This window comes from Octopus sinensis, linkage group LG7 (genome assembly GCF_006345805.1).
Source record: "Octopus sinensis linkage group LG7, ASM634580v1, whole genome shotgun sequence".
NCBI classification, from domain to species: domain Eukaryota; kingdom Metazoa; phylum Mollusca; class Cephalopoda; order Octopoda; family Octopodidae; genus Octopus; species Octopus sinensis.
Window position 1 is genome coordinate 2,028,813 of NC_043003.1, and position 13,792 is coordinate 2,042,604.

The 13,792-nt window shown below is 42.0% G+C and overlaps 1 protein-coding gene across 2 annotated transcripts in view; it reads left to right on the forward strand.

Annotated features, from left to right (window-relative positions):
* Positions 1–13,792, forward strand: part of LOC115214177 (microsomal triglyceride transfer protein large subunit) — a 57,784-nt gene that overhangs the window by 20,319 nt on the left and 23,673 nt on the right. For both annotated transcript variants that reach the window (XM_029783267.2, XM_029783268.2), the window contains exons 2-7: positions 3,495–3,664; positions 6,374–6,580; positions 8,037–8,153; positions 10,056–10,195; positions 10,655–10,743; positions 12,725–12,801. In XM_029783267.2, coding sequence (XP_029639127.1) covers positions 3,495–3,664; positions 6,374–6,580; positions 8,037–8,153; positions 10,056–10,195; positions 10,655–10,743; positions 12,725–12,801 — 800 coding nt within the window. The remainder of the gene's footprint in view (positions 1–3,494; positions 3,665–6,373; positions 6,581–8,036; positions 8,154–10,055; positions 10,196–10,654; positions 10,744–12,724; positions 12,802–13,792) is intronic.

Below are 13,792 nucleotides of genomic sequence, written 5' to 3' on the forward strand. Positions count from 1 at the left end.
TCCAATTAGCTTTCTCCTTTCTGGTTTTGTGAAGCTTAATTTCTCAAGATTGGTATTTAGGCAGTGTGTTACATATCCCAGGGCCCCAATAATTGCAGGTGTGGAGGTGCAATGGCCCAGTGGTTAGGGCAGTGGACTCGTGGTCATAGGATCATGGTTTTGATTCCCAGACCGGGCGTTGTGAGTGTTTATTGAGCAGAAACACCTAAAAGCTCCACAAGGCTCTGGCAAGGGGTGGTGGTGAACCCTGCTGTACTCTTTCACCACAACTTTCTCTCTCACTTGCTTCCTGTTTCTGTTGTACCTGTATTTCAAAAGGGGCCAGCCTTGTCACACTCTGTCACGCTGAATCTCCCTGAGAACTACATTAAGGGTACATGTTTTGTTGTTGTTTGTTCCTTCTCGAGCCATGCCTGGCTCATAAGGGCCAGTTTCCCGGTTTCTTGGTGTATAGGTTCCCCACCTGGATGGTACGCCAGTCCATTGCAGGTGAGCTGCAAGATGCAAGAGGAAAGAGTGAGAGAACGTTGTGGCGAAAGAGTCAGCAGAAGTTTCGCCATTACCTTCTGCCAGAGCTGCATGGAGCTTAGGTGTTTCGCTCATAAACACACACATCGTCCGGTCTGAGATTCGAACTCGCGATCCCTCGACCGCAAGTCTGCTGCTCTAACTACTAGGTCATGTGCCTCCACATAGGGTACATGTGTCTGTGAAGTGCTCAGAGTAGGCTGTTCCATTGATCAAATCAACTAGAACCCTCATTGTTGTAACAGACGGAGTGCCGTAGTAATTACAGGTATAAACCTGAACTTGTAATTTGGATAGAGTAACTGCAGATTTCTCAATACTTCAGCGTCGGTGTTCCCTCTTCCACTGATCTTCAGCTTTACGTTAACATCCATTGGGCAGCTAATTTCCACAACTGTGCACCGTTTCTCTTCTCAATCCCAAATCATTATATCAGGTCTGTTGTGCTTACATTTTATTGAGGTCTTCTCTGGTACATTCCACCAGTATTCCTCTTCGTTATGAGTGGTTAACACTTTAACAATACTCTTTTTTTCTTGTTTCAGTCATTTGACTGCGGCCATGCTGGAGCACCGCCTTTAATTGAGCAACTCGACCCCAGGACTTATTCTTTTGTAAGCCCAGTACATATTCTATCGGTCTCTTTTGCCGAACCGCTAAGTAACGGGGACATAAACACACCAGCATCGGTTGTCAAGCAATGCTAGGGGGATAAACACAGACACACAAACACACACATATATATATATATATACACATATATACGACAGGCTTCTTTCAGTTTCCATCTACCAAATCCACTCACAAGGCTTTGGTTGGAACGAGGCTATAGAAGAAGACACTTGCCCAAAATACCACGTAGTGGGACTGAACCTGGAACCATGTAGTTGGTAAACAAGCTACTTACCACACAGCCACTCCTACGCCTATGTGTTTTTTTTTTCTTTGTCCTTGAGATTATCCTTCCAAGTATGTATGCATGTATGTATGTATGTATCTTTGTATTTGTGTGTGCGTGAGTGTCTTTGTATGTGTCTTGACAACTTTGTTGGTGTGTTTACTGTAACCTAGTGGTTCAGCAAAAGAGACCGATAGAATAAATACCAGGCTTACAGAAATATAAATACTGGGGTTGATTCATTTGATTTTTAAAAAATTCTTTACGGCACTGCCCCAGCATGGCCACCACAGTCTAATGATTGAACCAAGTTAAAGATAAGAGATTAAAAAAAGGAGCCCCCATACCTGACCAGACCTGTCATATTGTCTTAATTAATTATCTGTAATTTACTGTCAATAACATCTGTTAATTGCCAGCTAATGTACTTGAAGGAATAACAAATGTGGCTGAACTCTTCTAAGACTTGATGGAATGAAACCAAAGAACATTTAAAATTAGATGATTTCAGCATCCATCCATCAGTGAGTTGGCAGAATCAATAGAGTGTCAGAGGAGAGAAATACTTTACCATTTTATGTCCTGAGTTCAAATCCTGTTGGGGTCAACTTTGCCTTTGAACCTTGTAGGTTTGATGAAATTTGCATGGATATGAGCAGGTTTTTTTTCCTCTTCCTTGCGTCAGGTGAGGAACTGCAACAGACCCACCTAACCCATACCTGTCTGGATAGATGGACGTAAAAGGGTAGTTGGAATTATTTCTGTAACAAATGTTTAAAATACGCAATGAATTTACATTCTTTTAGACTTCTATTTGTTTCAGTCATTTGACTGCAGCCATGCTGGAGCACTGCCTTTAGTAGAACAACTTACCCTTTGTAAGCCTCGTACTTATACTATTGGTCTCTTTATTGAACCGCTAAGTTACAGGGATGTAAACACACCAACATCGGTTGTCATAAGATGGTGACGGGGGGAGGGGCAAACATACACACACACACAACAGGCTTCTTTCAGTTTCCATCGACCAAATCCATTCACAAGGCTTTGGTTGGCCCAAGGCTATTGTAGAAGACACTTGCCCAAGGTACCACGTAGTGGGACTGAACCTGGAACCATGTGGTTGGTAAGCAAGCTACTTACCACACAGCCACGCGTGACACCTCTCATTTAGTTAAATCTTAATATGAAATTGTTTCCATTGATAGTTTTAGCTTTGGTGCATGTATAAGTCACCCCCTAGTTTTTACAGCTGAAATCATGTTTAAAACAAGAGAGACGACTGTGCTGGTATGGTCACGTGTTGCGAATGGATGAGAACAGCTGTGTGAAAAAGTGTCACATCCTAGCAGTTGAGGGAACCTGTGGAAGAGGTAGACCCAGGAAGACCTGGAATGAGATGGTGAAGCGTGACCTTCGAACATTGGACCTTACTGAGGCAATGACTAGTGACCGAGACCTTTGGAGATATGCTGTGCTTGAGAAGACCCAGCAAGCCAAGTGAGACCATAACCCATGGCCTATGCCAGGGGTATAACCAGCCCACTTATGAGTAACCTTCATTCATTGGACAATAAACTTTGCTTGCAAAGACCTGTTGAGGCAAGTGAAATCAAAATCGCTGATATGGCCGATGACTGGCTCCCGTGCCGATGGCACATAAAAAGCACCATTCAAGCAGGATCACAGCCAGCGTTGCCTTACTGGCACATGTGTCGGTGGCACGTGAAAAACAACATTTGAGTGTGGTCATTGCTAGTAACACCGTACTGGCTCCCGTGCAGGTGGCACGTAAAAAACACCTTTTGAGCATGCACCTACTGCACTCTCGAAGTGGTTGGCGTTAGAAAGGGCACCCAGCTGTAGAAACTTTGCTAGATCAGATTGGAGCCTGGTGCAGCCTTCTGGCTCGCCAGCCCTCAATCGAATCATCCAACCCATGCCAGTATGGAAAGCGGATGTTAAACGATGATGATGATGAATTACACATAAGTAAATACAGTTGTTTGTTTTTCAATTGCAATATTTTAAATGAAACCTGATTTTTTGAAATTGCTTTATTTTACAGATCTTACGGCTGGCTTTCAAGTAGGTGTTTCTTATCAGTATCAATATGAAACTTCAGTTTTATTCAATGAAGTCCATCACAAAACACCAAATGAGGACAAGCTCATCTTGGCAAAGGTTGTTGTTACCCCTTTGTATCAACTCGGAGAGAGGAAGTTTGTCAAGTTACAGGTTAGTCCACAAATTATTTGTGTTAAGGAGAATATTTTAGTTTGCTTGAAGCATTGTGTATTGTTTGTAAAAAATAAATAAGAAGAAGAAAAAAGTGCTTTGAATGGCACAACAATGCACTGTAAGAATAACGATGGACTATAATAACTGGTGTAGTTTAATCATCCATGGTCTGCTGAGCACTGAATACAATAATTTCATTATTATGAATAAAATATTTCGGAATATAAAAAAAAAACAAAAGCAGTGTTACGGATGTGCCAGCACACACATGCTTGAAACATGGTCACCATCACAGACTTCTCACAAAGAATTCCGGAAGGGACTTCGTGAGACCAGTGCACAGACGCTTCCAGGGAAAAGAAAAAATATAAAAAACATTGGAAAATCGATTATAGCAGTGACTCGATCAATCCCTGGGGATATCAGAAGAAGGAATTTTTATATTCCGCAATATTATTATATCAGACTATGGATGATTGAATTACAAGAGTCCATTGTTGTTATTATGGTGCATTGTTGGTGCCATTCAGAACATTATTATTATTATTTGTATTATAATTGATATTCCTCCTCTCAATCATGTAATGCTCGTTATCTTTGTACTTATTAGTCATTTTATACGGTGTTGATGAATTCTTTTAGATTGTAGCTATTGTTTCATATAACAGAAGAAGATTATTGGGGGGGGGGCAGCCATTTGGATAGTGGCAAAAAGGGTTGAAGCTGATGGGACAGTTGGCCTGTTTCGGTGACCACAGTACTTAAAACCAAACACACACACACACTCACATCATCATCATCATCACCACCACCACCACCACCACCACCACCACCATCATCATCATCATCACCACCACCACCACCATCATCATCATCATCATCAATTCATCCATCAATCCATTTGTTTTCCATGCTGGCATGGATTGGATGATTTAACAGGGGCTGGCAAACCAGAGAGCTACACCAGGCCCCAGTTGTCTGCTTTGGTTAGGGTTTCTACGGCTGGATGCCCTCCTTCCTAAAGCCTCCCACTTTACAGAGTGTACTGGGTGCCTTTCATGTGCCACCAGTACCAGCAGGATTACCAAAGAGCTTGCAAGATAAAGGCCTTCAGCTGAAAGAAGTAACACAAAAGATAAAAGACAGACTTCTGGGAAGGGAAACAAGGCACAAGCTCCGGGAACTCCCGAAAGTAATATTTTTGAAACAATATTCATAAAATTTATAAAAATTAAATGCAGGAGTGGCTGTGTGTTGTATGTAGCTTGCTAACCAACCTCATGGTTCCGGGTTCAGTCCCACTGCGTGGCATCTTGGGCAAGTGTCTTCTGCTATAGCCCCAGGCCGACCAAAGCCTTGTGAGTGGATTTGATAGATGGAAACTGAAAGAAGCCTGTCGTATATATGTATATATATATGTATGTGTGTGTGTATATGTTTGTGTGTCTGTGTTTTTCCCCCTAGCATTGCTTGATAACTGATGCTGGTGTGTTTACGTCCCCGTCACTTAGCGGTTCGGCAAAAGGGACCGATAGAATAAGTACTGGGCTTACAAAGAATAAGTCCCGGAGTCGTTTTGCTCGACTAAATGCGGTACTCCAGCATGGCCGCAATCAAATGACTGAAACAAGTAAAAGAGAGGCAGGCTTATCAGCCATTTCTTCGTCAGAAAATTGTTAAATCATTGCAGCATTTATAATGAAATAAAATAGAAACTATTTATTATGTATATTTGAGATAATTAATGTAACGAGCTGATAGGGTCGTTAGTATGCCAGGCAAAATGCTTAGTGGCATTTTGTCCCTTTTTATGTTCTGAGTTCAAATTTTGCTAAGGCCAACTTTGCCCTTCATTCTTTCAGGATCAACAAAACAAGTACCAGTTGTGTACTGGGGGTTGATGTAATCGACTGACTCCCGCCCCAGAAGTTGCTGGCTTTGTGTCACAATTTGAAACCAATATTTGAGATAATTAATTCACTGTAGTGAAGGTGCGTGGCTTAGCCACTCAGCTGGCAAAAATGAGTAGTACCAGTAATTCAAAGGGGCCAACCCTGTCACATTCTGTGTCCTGCTGAATCTCCCTGAGAACTACGTTAAGGGTATACATGTCTGTGGAGTGCTCAGCCACCTGCACATTAATTTCATGAGCAGGCTCTTCCATTCATCAGAACAACTGGAATCCTCGTTGTCGTAACGAACAGAGTGCCAGTTAATTAATTCACTGTTTTATGCAAATGATGTGACATGGCTGTGTGGTAAGAAGTTTGTTTTTTCAATCACCGGCTTTCAGGTTCAGTCCCTCTGTGTGGCACCTTGGGCAAGTGCCTTTTAATATAACCCTGGGTCAACCAAAGCTTTGTGAGTGGATTTGGTAGAAGGAAACTGAAAGAAGCCCATCACATGTATGTGTTACTGTCTCCTTGCTATGTCATCACATTGTAGTTGTTAATGGATGTCAGCATCATGCAAGCAGTGTCCTTCCTTTCCAATATTCCATGAAAATGTGTCCAGCCATGGGGAAGTATTACCTTACTTGGAGACAGACGAGAGTTTGGGACAGGAAGAGCATCCAGCCACAAAACATCCGCCTTCAACATATTCCATCCAACCCATGCAAGCATGGAAAAGTGGATGCTGAAACGGTGATGATGATGAATGCTGTTGTAAATAGTTCAGCATCTTTGTAAACATTTTCTTTTCTAGGTCCTCAAACCTGATAAAGATGCCACAGGTTCTCATTCGAAATATATAAAACGACTCCAGAAGTTTCCCATATTCTTTGAAATCCATGAAAATGGAGAAGTGACCAATTTATATATGGCAGCAACTGATTCCATATTTTCAACAAACTTCAAGAAAGGTATCATTAATTTATTCCAGCTGAAGACATCAGAAGAAACATCAACAGAAGTGAGTATATTCTTCAAAATTCTCATTTTATAAACTTTACTCTATTCCCAAACATCACAAGTTCCAAATAATGTGGTCGACAAATTGGATGTTCTTCAGTTTCAATTATTGGTTTCATTAGTCGATGGAACAGACAGACTACCAAATGTTTCCAAGTCTTTGGCCGTTGCTTTTATTGATCTAATTCATATTTATCTAAACCCGTGGTCTGTGGACCCCTGGTGGTCCACTCCACAAAGCTAATCTGTGAACATGTTAAGCTGACAGACCTTTCAACATCCTGGGGCCTGTGGGAAAACTCATTTAAATAAAAGGGGTCCTTGGTGTTGAAAAGTTTGGGAACCACTGGTCTAATTCCTAAGATTTTCTTGCTTCTTTTCAGATTATTATTATTATTATTATGCAGAATCGTTACAGAACCAAACGAAATGCTTAATGGCATTTCTCCTGGTCTTAGATTCTGAATTTTAATTCTGTCAAGATAAACTTTGTCTTTCAACCTCATGGGGACAATGAAATAAGTTCTAGTTGAGCATTTGGGTTGACTCACCTCCTCACCTAAAATTTCAGGCCTTGTGCGTAGAATAGAAAGGATTATTAATATTGTTATTTTTATTGTTATTGAGTGAGAGAGCAGTGCATGCCATCAAAGTGATACTGGGGTAAAATATACGAAGCCCAATATACCCATCATGACTAACCATCTGATGAGGTTACACCAGGCACATGTATCACAACCATGTGTGCATGACATGGTGACCTCATATCAATATAAACAGTGCATGACCTTGCAGGTGGGGCCCAGTTAGAATTTTCTTCAGATCAAGAGCACATATCACTCAAAAGGTCCTTGAATAAGGGTTGTTTAAGGATGTTGAACGAAACACCTAGGTTTCCAACTGTGAATTACGAAATCCCAAAGAATTCCTCCCCTACTATTTTTGCTCATGATCAGAGATGCACATATCGTCAGCCACTAAGGGACATGCTCAACTGGTTAAGGTCAAACAACTGACAAACAAATCCGTGGTATTGAGCAGAATATTTGCTGTAGCCCATCTTTTATACCAAGACATAACAATGTACATGATAACACTTCCAATCAGTTAAGATCAGAAGACACGAGAGCCACTGCCTGGTACTGCATCAGGGCATTTTTTATATTATTATTATTATTATTATTATTATTATTCAATAGTCTTATTTCTATCACATGCTTTCACTGCACTACCGAGCACAGCTCTGTGTGCCTTGGGTATGTGCTGTGGTTTGTTGTGGTGCTCTTATTTTCACTGTATTGAAAGCACTTTATGTAAGATGTGTGCAGTGTCTAGGAATACCATTTGCTGTGTGTTATATACATTCTTAAGTCCTGGTTGTTGTTATTATTATCATTATTATTATTATTAATGGCAATATGTTTCCTCATAACTAATATCCCACTTTCACATTTTAGCTCGACATATCAGGAAATTGTTCCGTTAAATACACAAACATGGGAGGCCGCATAATTAAAATCAAAGAAAACTGCACCAATATGGAAATTGCAGGAGATTTCTCCGGAGCAGAAAAAGTGAGTTTTTACTTTTTTTTTTAAGCACAGATTCTAATTAAAATATTTCAAAGTCATTTAACTTTATTGGTATTTTGCTAATTCATAATTTTGGATTACTGCATTCGGTTAATATCAATGAATGCAATCGCATTTAGAAAACCAATGGAATTCTACAGCTTGCCATTGTCTGTCTTGCAGCTCCTGCTGACCACTTTCTATTTCTCTCCCTCTCTTTTACTCCTGCTGAAGGATCTGCTTGGCTACACATGTAGTAATCCTCTTGTCCCCTAACATGAAGCTTCTCCCCCCCCCCCCCCTCACCCGGGGCTTATGTTTCTGCAAACTGCATGGCAACTTCAATAATGCAAGTGGCACAAAAAAAAAAGCCCCCACTCCAAACTGTGAACTGTGGACACCAAGATGGGCATTCAACCGTAAAAACCATGCCAAAACAGACATTTGGTGCTTGACGCATTGGACCTTGTCAAACCGTCCAACACATTCCTGCATGGAACATGGATGTCAAATGGTGATGATGATGATGATGATGCAATTCCACGTAAGGTTTTGGTCAACTCAAGATTATGGTAGAAGAAATTCGTTCAAGATCTCACGTGATGGTGGTCAAACCTGGAACCACATGCCATGCTTTCTTAACCAACAGATGCAGAGTAAAACAGCCAACAGCCAACTGGATGAGTTGTAAGAGCTTCAGCTAGATTAACTTTTGGTGTTTGTTCTGATTCTGATGTCTGAGTTCAAACCCCACCAAGGTCAGCTTTGCCTTTCGTCCTTTTCATTATCATCATCATCATCAATCTTCACTCCCTCCATTTCTTTTGTAGGGGTTTATTCCCTTATCCTTTCTTTAAACCCTTGGTAACTCACCCCACAAGGCATCAGGGCTTTGTTACCTCTGCCTTAGCGAAGGCGGAAGTATTGTTTTCAGTTGTACTTGTTTGCTTGTTTGTTTGTCCCTTAGACAAGATATCTCAAGAACCGCTCGATGGATTCGGATGAAACTTCAAAGGAATGTTTGGCCTCGTGACTGGCACCGACTGATTATATTTTGGGATCAATCTGGTACTGGACAAGGTTCTGAATTATTTTTCCGGTTTTTTTACTTAATTTTTGAGAGTGGTCAGGTTCATTTTTAGGATTCTCGTTTGTGAGAGCAATCGAGATTATTTCAGATATTCTCATTTTAAAAATCATCCCTGGCTAATCGTTGAAAGGACGTTGGTGTTGCCTTGGTGGAGGTTTGCACTCTCTGAGTGCTCTTATTATTACTATAGGGGTCATGGATTGTGTAGATCCACTCCCACTCTCTCTCATCCTTCAAACCTGTATTGGTCTCCTGCACCATGTGCCATGATGCCAGTAAGTTATCAGGACATACGGTTTGTACGAAGTTACCTTCTCTTAGATGAGTAGCTAAAGAACTGAAGGGCTTTGTCTGCTCCGAAACCATTGAGATGTCTGTGAGTAACCTTCTTTTGGAGACAATTCCTGTTGTTCTAAGCTTAAACAAATTGATGCCATAACATTAAAAATTTGGTAATCTGAAATTATGAATGACTTTTATATTTTATTACATTTTTATTTATTTATTCATATTTTGTTACATGTTTTGGTTTGTCAAAGTCCTTTTGTCACCATTCACAACCTCAAACATAATTGATTAATTGACTGATTGACCAAAAGATTAATCAAACAATCAATGAGTTGACTGGTTAAATGATTAACCTACTGACAAATAAATAATAAAGAAGTAAAGTACAACCAGTGCATGTATTTACTATTGGCACAATGACCCTCCCAAGATACACCAAAATCTGTTCACATCAAGAATCCTTGAAACAAAATCAAAAAACACTACACTCAAAAGTTTTACTCTAATATCATTTTGTTATTTTGCAGTTGTTGGGTGTTTCTACATCTTCCACATCCGCTATTTCCTATATTCTGAACGATGGCATCATAGACACAGCCGTTGGAAACGGTGCCAGCCAACTGAAAATAAACCTAAATACATCAATGGGTGCGAAAATCGATGTTTTGTGAGTATAATTGGAGCTAAATTTAATTATTGAAATTTTCCCATTTAAATATGAATTTTACTGGTTGCCTCCTCCTCCTCCTAATCATAATCGTCATCATCATCATTCATCATCTGCCTTCCATGGTGGCATGGGTAGGACAGTATCATAAGAGCCGGCCAGGCTGAAGCCTGCACCAGACTTCTGTGACTGTTTTGGTAAGGTTTTTACAGCTGGATGCCCTTCCTAACACCAACCACTCAGCAGAGGGGACTGAGTGCTTGTTACGTGGCACAAGCACAGGCGAGGTTTTTACAGCTGGATGTCCTGGGCCAAGAGGACAGGATTGGGGAGTGGGAGGTAAGCATAGTGCATCAAGTGGAAATTTCTAGAAGCAGGATTTTTTCTTTTACATTACAAATTGTATTCAAATCCAATATATTTTATTATTTATATATTTTTCTTTTACTTTTTTTGTAGCCAAAAGTTAAAACTGACTGGTCAGGTGGAAACGAAGGAGAAAATGATAATTCCAGACCTTGATGAAGCAGAAAGTTTCTTAGACACCAGTAAGTCAATTACCTTTGATTAGGGGTTTATAGGTACTGAGATTCTTTTAATCTCTATCCCTTCTCCTGCCCTTCCCTCAGGTTGGGTAACCATGAGGGAACCTTGCAGCAGCACACCTGTTTTTCTATCTTCATTCTCTCTCTCTCTCTCTCCAGGTAACCTTGTACCTCCTCTACTGCAAGACACCTGTTTCTGTCTCTCTCTCTCTCTCCAGGTAATCTTGTACCTCCTCTACAGCAAGACACCTGTTTCTGTCTCTCTCTCTCTCTCCAGGTAATCTTGTACCTCCTCTACAGCAAGACACCTGTTTCTGTCTCTCTCTCTCTCCAGGTAATCTTGTACTTCTTCTACAGCAAGGCACCTGTATCTGTCTCACTATAACCTTTTCATCATCATCTCCTCCAATGCCTCCTCCCCTCTCAAAAGGTTTTTGTCTTGCAAGTTACTTGGTGACCCTGTCAGAGTGGGTGCCACTTAAAAAGCACCCAGTCCACACTATAAAGTGGCTGGCATTTGGAAGGGCTTCCAGCTGTAAAAAACCTTACCAAAACTGACCTCACCTGTGCTAGTGCCACGTAAAATGCACTGAGTCCACTCTGCTGAGTGGTTGGTGTCAGGAAGGGCATCCAGCCATAAAAACCTTGCCAAAACGGTCACAGGAGTCTGGGGCAGGCTTTTGCCTGGCCAGCTCCTGTCAAACCATCCCACCCATGCCAGCATGGAAGGTGGACGTTAAACGCTGATGATGATGATACATTTAAACAGCTCATATTGATAATATATTTATTATAGAGCAGCTTCTGTTGTGTAAACCGAATTTATTCTACTTATGCAGGCATGGCTGCATGGTAAGAAGTTTTCCCAACCGCATGGTCCCAGGTTCAATCCCATTGTGTGGCCCACTCAAGAAGTGTCTTCTACTACAGCCTCAGGCCAACCTTTATGACTAGATTTGGTAGACAAAACCCGGAAGAAGCCTGCTGTGTATATATATATGTGTGTGTGTGTGTGTGTGTGTGTGTGTGTGTGTGTGTGTGTTTGTCCTCCACCATGGCGTGACAACTGTGTTGGTGTGTTTAGATGCCTGTTACTTAGCAGTTTGGCAAAAGAGACCGAGAAAATAAGTACCAGGCTTTGTAAAATGAACGAGTACTGGAAGTCAGTACATTCAATTAAAAATTCTTCGAGGCATTGCTCCAGCATGGCCACTGTCTAATTACTGAAACAGGTAAAAAATAAAAGACAAAAGAAATAAATAAAACTGTTTTAGTTAAATCATCATCATCATCATCATTGTTTAATGTCTGCTCTCCATGCTGGCATGGGTTGGACGGTTTGACTGAGGACTGGCAAGCCAGGAGGCTGCACCAGGCTCCAATCTGATTTGGGAAAGTTTCTACAGCTGGATGCCCTTCCTAACGCCAACCACTCCGAGAGTGTAGTGGGTGCTTTTTACATGTCTCTGGCATGGGAGCCAGTGAGGCAGTACTGGCATCGACCACGCTTGAATGGTGTTTTTCATGTGCCCTTGGCACAGGAGCCAGTCAGGTGCCACTGGCATTGACCACACTTGGATGATGCTTTTTACGTGCCACCAGCAAGGGAGTCAGTCAGGTGGAACTGGCATAGGTGCCAGTCACACAGCACTGGCATTGGCCACGCTCAAATGGTGCTTTTTACATGCCACTGGCACAGGTGCCAGTCAGGCAGCACTGGCATTGGTCATGCTCGGATGATGCTTTTTATGTGCCACTAGCATGGGAGTCAGTCAGGTGGCACAAGCATCAGCCATGCTTGAATGGTACTTTTTATGTGTTACTGGCACAGGAGCCAGTCAGGTGGCACTGGCATTGGCTATGCTTGAATGGTGCTTTTTCCGTGCCACTGCATGGGTGCCAGTCAGGATAAATTTCAATCTTAGTTTAGAACAGATTGTTCTCTTCTGGTTTCTTTTGACCATTTTCCAATATTTATTTACAGAAATGGGCTACGATCATATTATTTCACTTTTACCAAGCAGCAGAGAGATCCAGCATTGTACTCAGGGTTGTATATCAGTAAGTTCTTTGAAGAATATTTCAACAAGTTCATCATCATCATCATCATCATCATTTAGCGTCCGTTTTCCATGCTAGCATGGGTTGGACGGTTCTACTGGGGTCTGTGAAGCCAGAAGGCTTCATCAGGCCCAGTCAAATCTGGCAGTGTTTCTACGGCTGGATGCCCTTCCTAACGCCAACCACTCCGTGAGTGTAGTGGGTGCTTTTTACGTGCCACCCGCACTGGTGCCAGACAGAGCTGGCAAACGGCCACGAACGGATGGTGCTTTTTATGTGCCACCGGCACGAGGGCCAGGCGAGGCTGGCAACGGACACGAAACGGGGCGGTGCTGGCAACGGTCGCGAAACGGAAAGTTCTCTTACATGCCACCGGCACTGGTAACACATCTGCAATTTCCATTGATCGATTTCGATTCTGATCCTCACTTGCCTCAATGGGTCTTCACAAGCAGAGTTTCGACATGCCACTGGCACTGGTAGCACATCCGCAATTTCCATTGATCGATTTCGATTCTGATCCTCACTTGCCTCAACACGTCTTCACAAGTAGAGTTTTGTGTCCCAAGAAGGGAAGGTATGCATACGTAGGCTGGCTCCATCCCATGTAGAAGGCCACGGGTTGTGGACTCACTTGTCCTGCCGGGTCTTCTCGCGCACAGCACACTTCCAGAGGTCTCGGTCTCTAGTCATTTCCTCAGTGAGACCTAAAGTTCGAAGGTCGTGCTTCACCACCTCGTCCCAGGTTTTCCTGGGTCTGCCTCTTCCACAGGTCCCCTCAACCGCTAGGGTGTGGCACTTTTTCACACAACTATCTTCATCCATTCTCGCCACATGACCACATAAAACGGAAAACATGCAAGAACATTGAGAATTATTTTGAAAACTATAAGAGAACTTTGGAATCTATGTTTTGTTTTTTTGTTTTTAATTGTTTCAGTCATCATTGGATGGTGGCCATGCTGGGGCACTGCCTTGAAGAATTTCTAGT